This window comes from Colletotrichum aenigma, assembly GCF_013390185.1.
Source record: "Colletotrichum aenigma strain Cg56 chromosome Unknown KSG_Cg56_contig03, whole genome shotgun sequence".
Lineage (NCBI taxonomy): Eukaryota > Fungi > Ascomycota > Sordariomycetes > Glomerellales > Glomerellaceae > Colletotrichum > Colletotrichum aenigma.
In genome coordinates, this window is record NW_023500909.1 from 1,667,665 (window position 1) to 1,686,868 (window position 19,204).

Here is a 19,204-nt window from a genome sequence, read left to right on the forward strand (position 1 = left end):
TTGAGTGGGAGACAGAGGCGTGGGAAGCGTGGAAGACAGGGGGGAGGCTCAACGAAGTTTGAGCACCACCCCTCCGTATCTGAATGTTCCCTTTGCCTGAGGTTCCTGACTGCGGTAGTGGCCCCCCTCACTAACCCGACGAGGCATTCCATCGGCGATCTTTGGCTATCCCTATCTTAGCCAAGCTCGAGCGGGATTGCCCAATGATGGGCTTCGTTTTGTGAAGATCCTTGCAAGCGACGCGAGACTGGCTGGGTTAGCCGCAACGCCCTGCAAAGCTGCAAGGTACCGACGCCAACGTTCAGGGGTAAAAGCGGGTCTTGTTGAAGACAACCTGGAACCCTGACGCTGACTGACTTTGAGACAGTTTTCAACATTCCTCCAACACTGTGTTGGCTGTCGCGCGTTATGCAGATCCGCGAGACTTATTGTGGAAAACGGAGCCGATCCGTCATGCGCGACGGACACAGTGCCCGATGCGTATTCTCTTGCCTCCAGAAGGAGCCTGCTCCGGAACCTTGGTTTTGTCGGTGTGGCGTTGATGGAGGCGAGGCGTTGCCTGGTTGTGACCAGAAACTCGAAAATTGACTTCTCTGCGAGTCTCGCATGCTGGCAAGCAAGACGTTCGTTGCCCGGTGGAAGAACGTGAAGTGTTAGGTGAAGGTCATGCAGCTGAGTTGACCGGGGCTGCGCAGCTTAAGAAGACCGGTGGCTAAGTCAAAACAAGCGGGCACCTGCGGCTGTGATGCTATGATTGTCCGCCATCTCGAAACTCATGTTACTATTTCGGGCATCGTGAAGCACCTTGCAACCGCCTAGAGCAACCAGCTCAAAGTTAGTGGCGCAAGGAGGCGTGCGCGAAGGGAATGTTCCGCCTGCAAGTACGGACGCAGTCGAAGAGGGGCCGGCGGCTATGGGCTTCGACGGGTTGCTTAGCAGATGAAAAGTTCGTCCGATCTTGACTTCAGTCGGAACTAGTTCAGCGCAGTCGACATCACTCACTGTGGTCAGACCGAATACATTGTGAAAGCCCAAGCTTCTCGCGATGCCAGGTTTGATTAACACTGACAAGAACCATCGATTATGCCGTGCAATGCGATACCAGTCCGTTCGTTTTGGCCTTGAGAGATTTTGGAGCGTTTTCTTGTAGGTGCTGCTACTGAGGACCAACGGGACTGGCCCACCTATCTCGAACGGGACTTGGTAAGATGTTTTGAATGGAGCCGGTTAAACGGTCAAAGATGGTTAGCGTCGTGTCACAGTGTCTCTGGCGTATGTGGGACACTGGCGGTGTCCTAGGTTGCATGACGCTTCTGCAGGTACGAGGTAAGAAGTGCTGCAACAGCAGCACCATTGACCAAGGTCGGAGATGCAAGCTTGCTTGAATGACGATACATGCAACCTGAAGCCTCGGCCGTTGACGGAGGACGCGGGAGCATCGGAGGGAGAAAAGGTCAAAATTCCTGAGCCAGTCGTAAAGTTCTTTCCAGATGCGGCTGTCCAACACGCCGTGGGCGCGATGATCGATAGGATTGGGCCTGGGATTTCTGTTGGAACGCCTCGACGTGTGTGCGAGGTCTTCGAGCGTGTAAAGCAGTCTTTGTAACGCCCAACAGGGCCTTGTCTGAGACATCCCTTTCGTTGTCGATTGCCCGGGAGGAATGGCCAGATGATCTGTTTCGCGCGTTGTTATTCGGATCCCAGCAAAGGACTCCGTACACAAGATGCAGATTGGGCGTCCAAGGGAGCCGACGAGCATTCGCATGCAGTTTATACGTAACGAAGCGGAAACAGTTGGTCTCTGGTTTGTATGTGAGGATGCCCAGCGACCCCATCACATTGCATCGCATCACAGTCCATCCCTTGAGAGGGATAGTTGGCTGCAATGTTTTCGCAGTTCGATGGCGTGGACAGGTCGGACGTGAGGTCAGCGTGGGCAAGTCCGCTTAGGGCGGGATAGGTCGGCTTGGCGTGACCCCTTTTCCCCGACATGCCATTCGTGGAAGTTGAGTCCTGCCCATTGGTTCCAGAACGCGCCAACAACTTGAAGCCCTTCCAAATAGACTTGCTGAGGTGTTCATTGCCGGCACTCATTGCAGAAGTGCAGCCAAGAGAATGAGAAAGGGACGTGATGGCCTGAGAATTCGGCATCTTTCCGGAAGATATTAAATGCCTGCTTTTTTGGCGTTGATCGAGCATGTTCGCCATGACAGGAAATTTCCCCATGGCATTGACAAAGTCAAGGAGCCATCAATCATTCAGTCAAAGAACGCCGAGCGAGGCCAGAGGTCGGGGCGGGCATGGGCGCCGAGGCCTGCCCGTGGCCCAAGTGGGTGGCGGACAGTTGAGCGAATCCTAGAGCTGTGAATGGGCTGCATCTGCATGAGCTGGACAGCTTGTCTGCATGGCGCGCAAACCGCCGTCATGACCACCTCAATCACTAGACGGGCATCAAGCCGTTGAGCCGGTCGACGCAGATGCTGTGTGCCGGGCAGTCGATATGTTGACAGACCCCTGTCGTCCAAACCAGTGGTGGGCCGCGTTCTGCACCTTTCGCTTTACGACTGAGATGGTGGTTTTGGTGGTGCTGGGTTCTCTCATCATGAGGGCTAGTGCGAGGCTGGCCTCTTGAGCAGGGCCAGAGGCTAGTCCCGAATCCGAAGAACCGTCGCAACGTGGAGGCTCAAGAAGGCAGGACGGCGGCATCAGAGCGGGCGCCTGACTGCTGGCAACGTGCAACGACACCAGAGGCTTGACCGATGCCGAGCTGCTGTACAAGGCACAGAGGACTGTTTGCCGCGCGGGCATCGACGAACCAGCAGAGAGACGACTTGCCACCATCGATCCCCCTTTCCAAGACCAGGACGGCGAGGACGGAAACATGCAGATCCAAGTTGGGGAAATCGACGTTGGAAGGAAGGCCGCTGTTGGTGGGTGGCGTATCCAACCATTGGTATGAGAGGTACGGACACAGCAGACGGAGGTGTGGTACCGTGTAAGGGGGGATCAGGATCAGGATCAGCCGGCGCAACGGTCCACGACAGTAACTATACTAGGCGACGTCTGTCGTGGGTTTCCGGGATAATGGCTGTTCAATGGTTCAAGACCAAGCGAGAGGTGCATCGCGAGACCCCAGACTCTGAGCCAGCGTTGAGAGGGTTACGTAGTTTTGTTTGAGTTTCCAGGTCTGCCGAAGCACAACATGACAGTCCGGTGTCGTCTCGATCTGGCGTATCGGCTGTGTACATGACGCCGTTCTTTTTGAGCAGGAAACGCGTCTCGGGGTAACAGAGCTTTGTTTAGACTTTTGTTGGAGAGGCGAGTGAGTGAGCCATCGCCGGTGAGAGGGAGGGGCGGAGAGGTCAGAAGGGCGGCATGGATCGCCAGGAACAAGAGACATTGTGCCTTCAGAGAGTGGACGGAGCCGAGACAGTGCGAGCAGCGAGGCTTGCGCCGATGTGTGGCCGCTGCAGGCGCAAGTGCAGCTTCCACACCTTTTTTTTTTTTTTTTTTTTTTTTTTTTTTTTTTTGTGAAGGTGAGGGGTGCTGCAATGCAAATGCAATGCAGGCAGGCACTTGCGAGTTGGAGTTGGCGGGGGAGGGAGGCGCGACTGGACGACGCGACGTAGGTACCTGTAAGGTACGGATACGGATGGGTAGTTTACCTTTGGAGGCGGACGGAAGACTGGACGAACGAGCAAGGGCCAGGGTCCGACAGTTTTCTCTGGACCCCACCCAGTCAGTCAGAGCATCGCTGCGGCAGTCTTCTTTGGTGTGCGTGCAACGGATCGTTCACAGTGTTCACTCACAGCTGTTCAGTGTTGGAGCTCCGCAGGTCCCAGTCGTCGTCGTTTTCGGTCGGTCGTGTCGCTCTTTCCGCCGAGGTGGGTGAGGTGGCACGGTGGATGGAACGCGCTCCGTTGACAGCCGATCAATGGTTCCGATGGCCGCGCATGACGAGTTCTGGTCGTTCCTCTCCGGCTGATCTGCTGATGTGCAGGTGCGAAGGACGGACGGGAGGTGCAAATGGCAGGCATATGGCAGAGTAGCAGCAGCAGCAGCAACGACATCAGTAAGGCGTGCCTTGCCCTTGCCTAAGCGAGACGGAGACGGAAGGAGGACCAGCCCAGGAAGGCACAGGAACCTAGGCAGAGGAAGGCAGGCAGGCACGCCAACACCGCACGGCTGGATGGAAGGATGGGATGGTCATTGGAAGGCGCGGGATGGAATGGAGTCAGAACCTGGAAGGAGGGACGATGGATTGGCCGGATAAGATCTTCTAAGATGGAAGAAGGTGCAGCAGCGCGTCACAGCCTTCCCTCCAAGTAAGGCACGCCGCACCTTACCTTCCCTCACAGACCTTGCGTCTTAAGTCGGGACGAGATAACGGTCGGGATTTGGAACTTGGGATGGGATGGGGGGGGGGAGGAGGAGGGGATTGGCAGACTTTCAAACTTGGGACGACAGCAACGTGGAACTGACGGTGGACGGATGGGATGACGGGACGGAAAGCCCTTTCCCTTTCCACTGCTGACATGACACTCCGTTGGTACGGGATAAGGTACTTGGATGGGACCTGTAGAAACAAGCCCCTGCTCAAACGGCTCCGACGAGACGACCGCGGCTTTTGTGCATGACAAAGACCCCGGCACCCTCGATTCAAGAGGTATCCGCCTGGTATTCAGAATTTCAGAAAACGTCAGCCCTCTCCTGTTCCCCTTGCCGTCTTCAACGTGACCTGTTCTGGAGACGACGCAGGGTATTCCGTACCCATCGCCCCCCTCCAGTGTCCCCTCCCTCCTCCCAGAGTCTGTTCAAAGTCATCCACCACCCATCATCCCTGTGTGCCTGACAGGAACCCACGGGTCCCAGCATCAATCCAAAGGTCCATGCAGCCCACCCACCAACCGCAGGCAAAACCCCCAGTCGCATTCACAAGTCGCGCTGGACCTTCCGTCCATCGTTCCACCGTGGGCTCTTTTTCGCTCACTGACGCACGAAACCAAGCGGGCTGTCTCTTTGGCAGCCGCGCGATGCCCCATGTGTCAGTGGCAGCGGCAGCGTCAGTGTCAGTCTCTGCGATCCAATGCCGTTCCTGTCGCGTCCGACTGCGAGCAGTGGATGACGGGAGCCCTTGAACTTTGAAGAGGTCCATCACCCCTCCGCTGCCGACGCCTCCAAGGGCCAGTGTCGCGTCGCTGCTCGGCCGCCCCCAAAAAGAATGGGGTATTCGAGAAAGTGTACGAACCTTTTTGCGGATACCTACCAAACGCGACCCTGCCACCAGTGCCTGTGCCTGTGCCTGTCCACTAGCCACCGCTCTCGTGCCTGCGTCCGAATACCTGAAGAGACGGTGAAGACTGGACAGGGCAGGCAGGACAGGCAGGGCAATAAGGATAGGGCAAAAGCCGAGGCGCGTCGTTGATGTACGGAGCAGGTGCGAGGGCGCGCGTTGCTCAGAATACCAGACCGACGCCTCTTTTTCATGCTCATGCTAAGCCGACGGTCCAGCATAAGGTGCTATGCAGTACACAGTCCGTTAGTCTCTCAAGCTCTGGCTTCTACATAGTACTGCGGTAATGCCAGGTACGGACGGGAGTCTCCCCTTTCCATGAGTCTTGAGGTGCAAGGATATGCTTTCCTCCGCGTCGCCGACTTTCCACTGCCGCCGATGTTTCTGCTTCCCCCACCTTTTCTTTGGAGGATGGCCGCTGTACACCAGGAATAGCCCGGCATCAGCATCGGTCATCCTCTGCATCTGCATCTGCGGCAGGGCTCTTGGTTGGCTGGCATATCTATCTCTATCAGTTTCTGTCGACCGAGGACCAACAGCGGTGTGTGGGTGTGTGCGAGTGGCACTTTTGACTTCTGAATTGGGGTGCTGCTGCGGCGCGGGCAGAAAAAAAGAGAGCGAGAGAGAGGCCAGTTTCAAGACTCGGAGCCACAGTGAGAGGCTACGAGGGAAAAAGGGCACCAGAAACTAACAGCGACCGGGGATGCCACTAGAGCAGGGTTGGGCTAAGTTAACGGATACGTATACGTACTGCGTATCGTTCGTCCATCGGCCGCAGGTCAGGTGCGGACGGTAGAAGTGGCTTTTGCTTGACCAATGAGAAACGGCGCGTACCTGACGTGACCCCCGTCAACCTGTGGAAGCTCCAGCCAGTCCGCGTCGTGGCTCTTCTTACCTGCCCCATCCCTCCTGCCCTCTCGCGCTGTCCCCTCCACGTCCCATCCCACACCTCCAGTCCACGATACGCCTCCAAGTACCTGGCCCTGGCTCTCGGGGCTGAACAGGGCGACAGAGCAGGAAAAAGTACTTACGTGTACATGCCGTGGCTGCATGTTCCACTGGCCACTGCTGAGCCGCCGCTGCACAACTCGTTCGTCCCATCCACCCACAGTGCATCCATCCACCCATCCCATCCCATCCCATCCATCCCTCCCCATCCCTCGCCCACCAGGCACAGGCACAGAGGCACAGGCACAGGCACAAGTACGCAGTACAGACAAGGGTATCGCATCTCCCCCGTCCCAGTCGGGCCCATCCCCGTCGAGGTCGTCCACGACCTTACCTCCAGTGTCTTCCCAACTGTGTGAACTCCACACTCACACACTCTCACACGCCCCCCTCGACCCTCGTCCACACCACTCACGCACACGCCTCACTCCTCTTCCTGGGGCTCCTGGCTGGCCTCCTCTTTCGCCCGCCCGCTCTCGTTGGACTGGCTCGCTCCTGAGTAGCCCTTGGCCCCAGGCCCTGGGACGTGGACGGGACTGGACTGGACTGGCCTCTCTGTGAACCGGCGCCTGCGCCTGTGCCTGACTGAGGAGACCTCTCTGCGCGCTCTCTCTCGACTCCCTCCTAGCCCAGAGAGGAGCCTCTGGCCTCTCGACAGGGTGGGCTGCCACCGGTTCATTCGTTCGTTCGTTCGCTCGTTCGTCTGTTCCCTTTTTTTTTCTGGGCCCGCCGCCTCGCCCGTCCATGTCTTTTCCTTTTTCTCCTCTCTTGCCCCCATCCCTCCTTCTTCTCATCATCTCCTCATCGTCATCCTCGTCGTTCACGACAATCCCTTCCTCTCTTCCTCTTTTTCCCCCACTCCTTTTTCCTTTTCACAGTCACTCTCTTGAATAATTCAACCATAAACTACTTCTCTGAATCCCGTCACTCCTTTCCGGGTATTCCATTACGTTCCTTAAGTCTGGTTGAATTTCGACATTCGTTCGTACCGAACCGACACTATTCACACATCCCAAATCTCCTGATCCCCCTGCTGGATTCTGGACCACGCTCCTTAGCAACCTTGCCTTAAAGCTCCTTCTTTACCTTCCCTAGCCTCACAGCAAACATCCTTCATACCTATTACCTACCATCAAAGAGGAACCCGTCTACACGACACCATACATCCCGATCACTACGTGGACGCGACTTACACCGAGATCTCCTGACCCTCGAGCTTCCGTCCCTTGATCACAATCGCATCGCACCACACCACAGCGATACTACCTCGCCTTTGCTCCTTTATACCGATCGATATCACCGATTAGAAAACAAAGAAAGCCATGGCTACTGAGGTGGAAAACCCGGTGGCTCTTGCCCCCAGCGCCGCGACCCCCGGCTCGACCACCGCCCATGAGTCCATTCAGACTCCCGGTTCCGCCAACAGGAACTCAACTCCCTCCCCGACTTCCACCAATGGCCAGGCGCCCTCTTCGCAATCAAGGCGCCCGCCTCGCAAGAGCACCCTCACCCAGCAGCAGAAGAACCAGAAGAGACAACGTGCTACCCAAGATCAACTCACAACCCTCGAGCTGGAATTCAACAAGAACCCCACTCCCACGGCTACCGTCCGTGAGCGCATAGCGGAGGAAATCAACATGACCGAAAGGTCTGTCCAGATCTGGTTCCAGAACAGGTGAGATATTCCGACCCCTGAAGTCGCGTCCCTTGGAATCGTAGCTGACCCCTGGAAAGACGTGCCAAGATCAAGCTTTTGGCCAAGAAGAGTCTCGAGACTGGTGAAGACATCGACTCTATTCCCGAATCCATGCGTGCCTACCTCGCCATGCAGGCGATGGAATCCGGCAAGGGACTGGGCGGTCCTTTCCTCGGCCGCACCGGACTCTTGCCCTATGGACACAACAGCATGCTCCTCGGTGGCGACCAGAGCGGCCAGGGCAAAGTTTGTAAGTACTTCCGAAACGTAAGTCAAGCTTAACTAAACTAACCAGCTTCAGTGATCCATCACTTGACCTGTCGTTCTCTCAGCATCGGCAAGTGGACTCGCGTTGGACAGAACACGATGGATCTCATCATCTTCTACTCCCCTGACAAGTGCACCATGACCTACTACATCAACAACGAGCAGGCTGGTTACAAGATCGAGTACCCCTTCGCCTACATCAAGAACATCTTCCTCGAGAACCAGGAAGGCGACCCGAACAAGCCCGGCGGCATTGTCATCGAGCTTAACCGCCCTCCCAACTTCTTCATGGACTCTTCTCCCCAGACGAGCGGCTTTTTCCAGTGCGGCGACTTCACTGAGGACCAGCAGGCGTCCCAGTGCCTTGTTCACCACCTTGGCGGCAACCCCAAGGTTCTGAGCGGTCAGCTGGCGAAGCTCGTCTCCCTGGAGGCTTTCATGAACCGCAACAACCCTCACCCCTTCATTGACCAGCAGCACGCTCTTTCCGTGTCCGCCCCCGTGTCGCCCACCGGTCGCCCTTCTTCGCAGCCCAACTTTGCTCAGCCTCACATCGGTATGTTCCAGGAGACTTGGGGCATCAACAACATGCACCCTGGCATGCGCGGTCCTGGCCACAAGAGACAGCGTAGTCGTTCCGTGCCCATGGCCGTCGACTTCTCCATGCTCCAGACGCCCATGCCCTCCTTCTACATCCAGCAGCCTGGCGAGATGCAGGCTCCTCAGACTCCCGGCCCTTACCTCCACGCTCCTGTTCCTCAGCAGCCTGGTGGCCTCGGCCCCAACCTGAGAATCGACACCCAAGCCGGCTTCGGACTGGATATGCGTCAGTACCCCATGTCGGCCACGACCGCTTCTCCGTCCGAGTTCCCCACGAGCCCTGCGTTCTTCTCCCAGCCCCCTGAGCCGAGCCCCCTCCCGACCTCCAGCTACAACACTCCCTACGGAAGTGCGTTCCTGTCGCCGATGGCCAACCCATCAAACAATATGATCCCGCCTTCCGTCTCCCCTCTGTCATTCGGCAGCCACCACGAGCCCTCCATCGTTGAGCAATCGCCTCCTTTGTCCATGCTCGGCAGACCCGCCTCAGCCGACATCTACACCCAGGGCGACAGCGGGTCCTGCGCCGTTTCTGACGACGGCACTGGCCTGAACGAGATGTACTCGAAGCACACCATCAACTTGCCGATGCACCCTCATTCTCCTGCGTTTGTCGAGCAAGGTCAGGCCGATCTCGACATGAACCAGCTGGTGCAATTCGACAACGTTGACCCTAGCTCATTGTCACCCGAGTCCATGTCCCATGTGCCTCATCAATGAGCGCCTTTGACTCAGGCCTGCAGTGCCTGAAGTCAATTGGCGTTTGGGATTATTCCGGACAGGACATGGCGTACATAATACAGGCTCCGGCGTGCTTCGAAAACCTTTGGGAGGAGAGCGGAGTTGCTTTGCTTTGATTATTCACAGCTGGCGTTGAGGCGCTCGATATATACCAGATGGGTTGCGCTTGGTCTACTTTCGACACACCGATGAATACGATGCTTGATTTAGTTCTTGCTCTACTTTCATCCATCGGCCACGACGAATCTGCATGACGATACCTCCATTCGTATCTCGATCATGCGTGTCCGGCACAAGCGATCGTACACTTGCACTTTCTTGGAAATCTACTTCTACCATTTTTCGAGTCATTTATTGTCGCGAACAAACTCATTTTTTTGTTGCGAAGGGGGTGATCTTCCGATTTTCCTACCTCGTCATCACAACCGTGCTTCGCCGTATCGGTCCGCGCAGAGACCCGACGATATGGCACCTAATAATTCTTTCCCCTTCAAATCTTTGGTTGGCTTGCGCTGCACATTTTGTTTATTTTAACTCGATTTCTTCTGTCATCGTTCATGAGTCAAAGATGTCTTGGCCGCAGGTCTGGAGATGAAAATGGGGGGAAAGCCCAGGTGGCTTGGGATTTTTCCTGGTTCTTAATCAGTCACAAACCGAAATTTTCTTGCGCAAAGATATACACAACTCCGACACACAACAACTTTTTTGGTCTACCTCCTCTTGTGGGTATTTTTTATTGGTTTGATGGGAATCGTGGGGGAGCAGGGGAAATCTTGGTGGCTTTTGTGCGTTGGATGCCGGGGTACAACGTTTGGGGGCGGTTTAATGGGAAAGAAACCGCGCCGCGCTGTATGGCTTCGGCAGCGAGAGGCTGGGGCCGGCCGTTGCTCGAAAGAGGCGGTTCGGCCTTGTAAGTAAATGACGATAGAGAGTCGAGAGTTGAGAGAGACAAAGAGAGAGAGGGCGTCAAATCCCTGTTTTCCCACTATTACAAGACTTGCAAGTTCTCATTCGGTCTAGACTGTGACACTGTATCTGTAAAGTTGGGTGATTTGCAAAACTAGCGATTTTGACGTCTCCACGGCCGGCGGCCAGGTTGCTTGCCTGCGCCGCCTCATCGTCATGGGTGTGGAGGCTGAACCGATGTAACGTGCATGGTGAGAAGACGATCCCGATGTTTTCTGGAAAATGATGTTACCGGCGCCTACCGAAGCGTCGTTTCCTTTTTTTCTGGGTATCTGCTGGCTGTTCTGGGGGATCTGCTGGGAGGGATCATGTATCGGATGGGTACTGCTTTTGCTTTTTGGGCGAAACGGCGTCGTGATGCGAGATTGCAGAGTCGGATCGTGAGCCGGTGGGCGAGGCGAGGCGAGGCTCTGCCACTTCTGGGGTCTTGCTGTGGGCGCTTTTGGCAGTGGACGGGGCTAGGTAGGCTAGGTAGGCTAGACCAGGCTGGGCCACGAGTACGGATAGAGAACCAGACTTGTTGGTTTCTTGGATTCTGTGTTCGTACCGGCCGGGTGAGTGAGTGATGGCAGACGGATATGAGACTTTCTGTTTTTAGACGGCTTTTTGGTGAGAGCCACGTGGAACATGCATGGGGGCCGGGTAGGATTACGTGCGGAATCACTGAGTATTTGGAGATGTGAATGCTATGTACTCCGCGTTTTTGTGACGAGGCTCAGCTTGGATAAGGAAGTACGGATAACTGCTGATGACTGCTGAGGTGATGATAGTAGACGTTACATGTTACACAAGAGACACGAGGGACGGGGCGCAGCCGCGCAAGTGCTGACGGGCAATGCTACCTGCGCGTAAGCTGGCTACTGAATCACTCTGTGCTGCTGATGCATCTGTTGGCCTTTCGCCTTGAGCATTACCGCCTGCTTTGCTTGACTTACCGTGTCAGAATACGTCTGCCTAAGTTAGGAGGTGGTAGTATCAAGTAATCCCTCACAGACCTACGCAGGCCAGGTTAGGTTGGATGAGTAAAGATGCCATTGTATCCGTAGGAGGAATCTATGGCTCGGGGAAATCAGATCCCACTTGCTGTCGGCGTTGCATTAAGCAAGCGCTAAAAGGGGTAAAAAGCATCTACTGTCGTGCCATCCTGCGGCCCCCTTCATGTCTGCCTGTGTCTAGCATGAAGTTCTCGATGTCGAAATCGACGTCCTAAAAGTGTGTGGCGTTGGACAAGCTCGAGACGGTGTCAAAGCCGCGGGGGGCCGAGCCGGGGAAACGGGGGAAGGGGGCGCGAGGTGGCGATGGGTGGTGGCCCACTAACACGAGGTCTGAGGGCGCTCTCTTTCGACCTTACTCGATCACAGGAACGGTGTGTTTGTGTATTTTATTCCAAGGGGATTTGTTGGGGGCCGATGATGACTGAGTTTCTAGGCGTAGGGGTGTTCGTACGTTCCTGGGCATATTTTGGGAGTGGGATCAAAGTCCGAGGTGCGGAAATGAAGACGGCATTGTGTGGTGAGGACGGCAGATAGGCCAATTCTCCGTGCCGTGCCCACACTTGGGAACCGGAACGTACGGGAGTTGTGAGTCGTGTCGTGTGCCTTTTCCTCGCATGCCGTACAGAGTGCGTCTGTTAAAAAGAGTAAACGTACTCCGTACCCGCCTGAAGAAGATGATCTGGAAATGAGACGGAACGCGGATGTGTGCAATGTGCAATGCGGATGGATCCCGCCCTCTTGGTGCGCGCGGGCGAAGCTTCCCTCGCCGTCTTTCTTTTTGGTATTAGAGTTTGGCCCATCCCATCTTTTTGCGTGTGGTAGGGGATGCCCTGCGAGAATGGAGGCCGGCCACGTTCGTCCCAAGGAGAGTGCGCCCATAATAATTGATTAAATACTTAGAGCACGCGCCCACAGATGGGCTGTCGTCTTCTAGCGGGCGGGATGCAGGACGGTTTGGCGCCTTTTCCAATGAGGCGGTCTGTATCCTCGAAATAAGTCTTCCTGCGACCTCAATGGAGTCAATGCTAAAAGAGACAAGATGCCGTGTTTGCTGGCGTTTCGATGGCGGGTCGAAACATGACCCAAGAAAGTGTGCTGAGCCAAGACAATGTGCGTCTAATGAATGAGTGGGTGATGTTGGCGGGTTCGATGGTGTTCTTCTTGGGGGCGAGTCCAAGGGTACAATGCCATTGACAGCTGGGACAGTGGACGGGTGCCGCGGGCGTTCAAGTACCGCGTCGTGGTACCTGCGTTTTTTTCGGGCGTCTTGTCCTCTTTCTGCAGGCAGTTTGCAGTTGGCACTTGCCCTCTTCCTTCACCAATGACGTCGGGCCCTTTGGTTTTGCGGGGGCAGACCGAAGAAAGTGTGCTGCCACCAGCTCGAAAAAAGGCAAGGCTCCCCCCCTTCCTGTTGGGTCTTTCCCCGGTGTGTCTCTCTCCTGCTTGCTTCCACCCTACCGTAGCAAGGCTTCCTTCCGTCGGACTTCAGACCAACCAACCAATCCATCATCGAAGAGATCCTCCTCCTTCGTCCATCCATCAGCATCAGCAGTGCAATCAATGTCTTGGTATTCCCGTCGGGCAATGGTGGCAGTGGCAGTGCAGAAACGTGCCAAGACGCGCCAGAGACACGCTCTCTCCCTGACCTCATGATTGGGGGGGCCCTCCAGGTCGATGCCGACGCCATCCACCAGTGGTCTCCACGGCCACTTACTGGCCCCCGTCGTGACTTTTCGCCAAGACGACTCCAAGAGCGAACGCCGCTCCTGCTGTTGCGCGTTGCTGGCGGCGCAGCTGCTGTACGCGGCAACCTTCTTTGCGCTTCTTAGGAAACAACTTGTGTGTTTCGCCTTTCTTATGGCTGTCGTGTGTCTTGCCTGTATCTGCTCGCGTATCTCACTCTCTGCTGCCATCTTTCCGCCCAGATCAGATCGACGCAAGGCTCTGTCCATTTGTCGGGTTGGCGGAGTCGCTCTTCTTTCCCGCCCGGCGCTTCCTTCGACGTCCGTCCTTTTTGGGAATCCAACGCCGCCCGACTTCTTGTGACCAATTTTCTCTCGACTTCTCCCTTTCTCATCTCCTTTTCGCACTTGTTTTTCACGTATTCATTCCAGCATTACCACGGGTGTTCCATTCACTATTCGCCTTGTATCGTTAACCCCGGCGTCACCTAATCGCTGGGCCGAAAAACTTCAGTTCCTTCCGCCAGCACCCGTGACGTCGAAATCGCTGATCTGACATCTCTTTGACGCCCACCGCGACGGTTTCAGCCCTGCGAACCCAGCATTTCAATCTGTATCCGTATCCCCGGCTGCTTGCACTGACCACGACATTGGCGTTCCCTCGCGTCGCAGTTGGAAGCCACGCCAGATTTAGCAAGGAACGCGCCACAATCCTGGGTCGAGACCAATGAAGACTACCACGCGCGAGCCACTGTGGTGAATCCGGCCCGCCAGCAAGGGGAACCGTCTGGAACAAGCGTCATTCTGCCGTCTGTCTAGTCGTCAAGCTAGCTGTCCTTGCTAGCCTCTCTGCGACCAACCCCGTCTGCGCCAGGCACTTTCCATCCGCAGCGTCTGCGGTTTTGGAGGAGAAATCTGGGCCTGGACTGGCCAACACAGCCTAGACAGAAACCGACCAAGCCTCGCCCCTTCAAGAATGGATAGCCGGGCCCCGGGTGACGCCTCTTCCTCTGCTGCTCCCCAGCATGAAGACCCCGACGACCCCGCCTCGAGTCCTCATCTGCCGTCCGCAACGTCTGCAGCAACCTTCGACACTGCTGATGACATCCCGGCCCCCTCAGCGAGTCCCGCGCCAACTCGCGCTGCTCAGAGAATACAGCCGAGACGAGCCATCACCGATCCCATGGGCAGTAAGGGCACCCTCGACGGCGGCCACGTCCGCTTCTCGGATGATGTGCCGCGTGAATCCATGCGTAGCTTCGACCCGGCGGACTCGCATCCCAATCCAAGCAGTCGTCATGGTCTTTACACGATCCCGTCAAGAGGAGACTTGGAAAGCCACATCTTGCCAGAGCCGTCGACGTCGCGCGCCCACCCGAGCAGTGACCAGAGCTCTGTGCAACATTCAGAAGAGCTCAAGTATCCCATTTATCGACCAGAGCCAGGGAAGCGCGCAAAGTGGCTTGTTGCGAAGGAGACGCTGCCTGAGCAGCTGAAGAAGGCATACAATGTGTATGTCGTGCAGGGCTTGTTGCGCCAGAAGCCGCTTCCACCGAGCGCAGATGGCAGGCATGTTCCTCTGAACACGGCGAGAAAACGAGACGAGGCTCTCATCGATGAGCGCACTAGGAAACCGTACATCAGCAACTTCATTCGATCCAGTCGCTACACGATATTGAGCTTCTTGCCGAAGCAGCTTTTTTCACAGTTTAGCAAGATGGGCAACTTCTACTTCCTGGTCGTCGGTATTATTCAAGCAATCCCCGGCTTGAGCACCACTGGACGATGGACAACGATAGGGCCCCTTCTCGCCTTTGTTTCCCTGTCGATGGCGAAAGAGGGCTATGACGACTACCGGCGATATCTGCTTGCAAAGACTGAAAATTTGAGTCGAACGCTGGTTCTGGGAGAAAGATCTAAGAAAGCAACTGCCAGCATGAAGAGGCACAGCAAGGCAGAGGATGCAGAGGCGTCGATCAAAAAGAACTCGGATAATGGTTGGACTGAAACCGAATGGCAGGATCTCAAGGTCGGCGATGTCATTAAGCTCGGACGAGACGATGATGTTCCTGCTGACGTTGTGCTGTTGAGCGCGTCCGGGCCCAACAGCACGGCATACATCGAAACGATGGCTTTGGACGGAGAGACAAATCTCAAGGCGAAAAGAGCGTCTCCACTTCTTGCAGAGAGCTGTTCAACTGTGGAAGGGATCAAGTCATGTGAGGCCATGATTGTTTCCGAGGACCCCAACCTCGACCTTTACAGATATGATGGTCGCGTGACCGTCAAAGAGGAGACGCTGCCTCTGTCGCTGGACAACGTCATCTACCGTGGATCGACTGTGCGTAACACGACCGAGGCGATTGGGCTCGTCATCAATTCCGGCGAGGAGTGCAAAATCAGAATGAACGCCCACAAGCATGTTCGAACCAAGGCGCCAGCAATGCAGCGAGTACTGAACAGAATCGTGATTTGGCTCATTTTTGTGCTTCTCTGCCTGAGTAGCGGTCTTACTCTTGGCTACAGCCTCTGGAAAGACGAGACGGAAAGGAAATCGTGGTATTTCCATGGAGACACGTTGACGCTTAGGAAGATCTTCATTGCCTATGTTCTCATGTTTAACACACTGATTCCACTATCACTCTACATCAGCTTGGAGATCATCAAGATCATCCAATTCTACATGATGGGAGATGTCGAGATGTACGACCCCGTTACCAACACACCAATGGTTGCGAACACGACGACGATTCTCGAGGATCTTGGTCAAGTAAATTACGTCTTCTCAGACAAGACCGGTACCTTGACAGAAAACATCATGCGTTTCCGCAAAATGAGTGTCGCTGGCACCGCCTGGTTGCACGACATGGATATCGAGAGAGACGAGCAGGCCAAGCAAAAGTTGATCGAGTCGGCTCGCAAGAAGCGAAAAGGCAAGGGCAAAGACAGGAAGAAGGCCGCCGATCAACCCGACGACGGCGCGTCGCAGCCCTTATCAGCTAGAGGCCGGCCCTCCGTCAGCTCATTTGCGCGCGGGAGATCTATCAGCAGGGCTCCAGAGGCAGATCCTGAGCTCAAGACTGAGGATCTGCTGGAGTACTTACGACGAAAGCCAGACACTGCTTTTTCGAAAAAGGCAAAGCAGTTCCTTCTTTGCATCGCCCTCTGCCACACTTGTCTCCCCGAGACCTCGGACAACGGCGAAATCGAGTACCAGGCTGCTTCTCCAGACGAGCTCGCGCTTGTAGAAGCTGCGCGCGACCTGGGGTACATCGTCATTGATCGGCCGGCGCAGTCGATTCATCTCCAATTGCCAGATGCCAATGGGTCGATTGTCAAAGAGACGTACCAGGTTCTCGACGTGATTGAGTTCAGCAGTCAGCGAAAGAGGATGTCAATCATCATCCGCATGCCAGATGGCAGAGTCTGCGTGTTCTGCAAAGGCGCCGATAATGTCATTTTGCCTCGTCTAAAGCTGAGCGGGCTTGCCAGTCAAAAGGCGGATGCCGTGCAGCGGAGAGCCTCGATCCGAAGGAGTGTTGAGAAGGAAAAGGCTCACCAGCGCATGAGCAATGGCGGTACGCCCCGCAGCAGCATGATGCTTGCGAGGACGTCCGTGTCGGGTCGTCGCAGTCTAGCGATGAGGCGTGAAAGTCTGAGAAACTCTGGAGATTTACACCGACGAGGAAGCGCCGTTACTGACGACACCGAAATGTGGTCTCCGCAAAGAGTTTCACACGATGTCCTGTCGCCGATGAGTCCTCAGGAAATTTGGCCCTCTCCACGGCCCAGCATGGCCATGAGCGAAAGTGAGATTGATGAGTTCATTGATGAGTCAGTCGCGCTTAATGAGGGCGCAGTCTTTGAGAGGTGTTTCCAACATATGAACGACTTCGCATCGGATGGTCTGCGAACTCTGCTCTACGGATACCGTTACATCCCAGAAGACGATTACATCTCGTGGAAGAAGCTCTACCAGGATGCTACAACTAGCCTAGACAACAGGCAAGAGAAGATTGAAGCCGCTGGTGAACTGATTGAAGACAAATTCGATCTCGCTGGTGCAACAGCCATCGAAGATCGCCTGCAAGAAGGTGTACCCGAAACCATAGAAAAGCTTCGTCGAGCCGAGATCAAAGTCTGGATGCTCACTGGAGACAAGCGAGAGACCGCCATCAACATCGGACACTCCGCCGGTCTCTGCAAGCCCTTCTCAGAAGTCTTCATCCTGGACGCTTCAATGGACAATCTCCAGGACTCCATCCTATCCACTCTCGGTGAGGTCTCTAGAGGTATGCTTCCTCACACGGTCGTGGTTGTCGACGGTCAGACCTTGGGCACCATCGAGGACGATGAGGACCTGAGTTTCCTCTTTTTCGACCTAGCGGTCAGAGTTGATTCCGTCATTTGTTGCCGTGCCTCCCCATCTCAGAAAGCTTCCCTTGTCAAGCGTATCCGCCGACAAGTACCGCATTCTCTGACCTTGGCTATTGGAGACGGCGCAAACGATATCGGTATGATTCAAGCCTCCCATGTCGGCATCGGTATTTCTGGCCGCGAGGGTCTGCAGGCCGCCCGCATCTCAGACTACGCCATCGCTCAATTCCGTTTCTTGCAACGCCTTCTTTTCGTCCACGGTCGTTGGAACTATCTGCGAACTGGCAAATATATACTGGCCACCTTTTGGAAGGAGATAGTGTTTTTCCTCCCACAAGCCTACTTCCAACGTTACAACGGACACAGTGGAACCTCTTTGTACGAACCTACGAGCTTGGCAGTGTTCAATACGCTTTTTACTTCCCTCGCAGTCATCCTTCTGGGTGGTTTAGAAAAGGATTTGCAAGCGAAGACGCTTCTGGAGTATCCTGAGCTTTACACCTACGGCCATAGAAACAGTGCCTTCAACGTCAGGCTTTACATCGGATGGACGATCATGGGCTTGATTGAATCCGCAATCATCTACTGGGTGATGTTTGCGGTGTACGAAAAGTTGCCTTTCGATCTGAACACCGGCCTCTACGCCATGGGAACTATACCGTTCACCGTCTGCGTAGTGTTCATCAACATCAAGCTGCTGTAAGTATTGACCCTATATCCAGGGGTGTACTCATGCTAATTAGTAAAGGATCCTTGAAATGGAGAACAAGACCCTGATAATTCTGGCTGGCTTTCTGCTCTCGGTTGGCGGCTGGTTTCTGTGGTGTATCCTCTTGTCCGTTATCTACAAAGGTCGGACTGGGATTTACTTTTTGCACAGAGAATTTCTCGACAACTTCGGCAATACGCTCAACTTCTGGGCGGTGCTCTTCATCATCCTCTCAGCAGTCATCGTGTTTGAATTGCTTTTCAATGCTATACGACGCGTCTACTTTCCACAAGATGTGGACTTCATGCAGCGCCTTGAGAGGGACGGTAGGAAAGGGAAAGGTGGGGTGGAAACAGAGGATGAAGCAACAATTCTGGAAGCCATCGGGCACAAGCATGCCTCGGGCGATGGCCAGGGCGGCCACACTAACACAGAAGGTGTGCCTAGGAAGAGCCACCACTCTGGCCGGCCATCACATCACACGATCCGCATGTCGCGCAAGTCAAGAGATGAGACCGCAGCACGGGCTTTCACACCCCCTATTGAAGAAACTAGCGGTAGTTTGGAGCAGGTGGCAAGTGGATCTAGGCAGTCGAAAAAACCAGTGCTCTCTGTTGCGACAAAGTGGCTAGGTAACACAAAAGGTGGTCGTTCTGCTAGCCCCATTGAGCTGCGGTCAACCGGGCACAAGCAAGCATGAAAGACGAAGGGACGCTCAGGACAACAATAGCATTATGTCTTTCATGACAAAAGGATCAGGTTACAGACTAGTGTTACCGGCATGGAGCAGGTGGTGCATACGATGAAGGGGCCTTTGGCTTTGGAAAGCCAACACCAATGGCCTGGAACAGTCCTTTTCACATTTTGATACCACAAGCATGTTGACTAGAAGTCAGCATACGGCGTTTGAGCATCATTTTTCAGGCATAC

General features: G+C 55.1%; 2 protein-coding genes across 2 annotated transcripts; both read left to right on the plus strand.

The window, feature by feature from the left end:
• Window positions 1-7,563: 7,563 nt before the first annotated feature.
• On the plus strand, window positions 7,564-9,524 carry HOY1 (Homeobox protein HOY1; the record flags this gene model as incomplete). Its single annotated transcript, XM_037319685.1, has 3 exons — window positions 7,564-7,916; window positions 7,976-8,187; window positions 8,239-9,524. 3 exons carry the CDS (start codon window positions 7,564-7,566, stop codon window positions 9,522-9,524), a joined length of 1,851 nt encoding a protein of 616 aa, XP_037182326.1.
• Window positions 9,525-14,164: 4,640 nt separating this feature from the next.
• DNF3-1 (putative phospholipid-transporting ATPase DNF3) lies at window positions 14,165-18,974 on the plus strand (the record flags this gene model as incomplete). Its single annotated transcript, XM_037319686.1, has 2 exons — window positions 14,165-18,264; window positions 18,314-18,974. 2 exons carry the CDS (start codon window positions 14,165-14,167, stop codon window positions 18,972-18,974), a joined length of 4,761 nt encoding a protein of 1,586 aa, XP_037181945.1.
• Window positions 18,975-19,204: the final 230 nt, after the last annotated feature.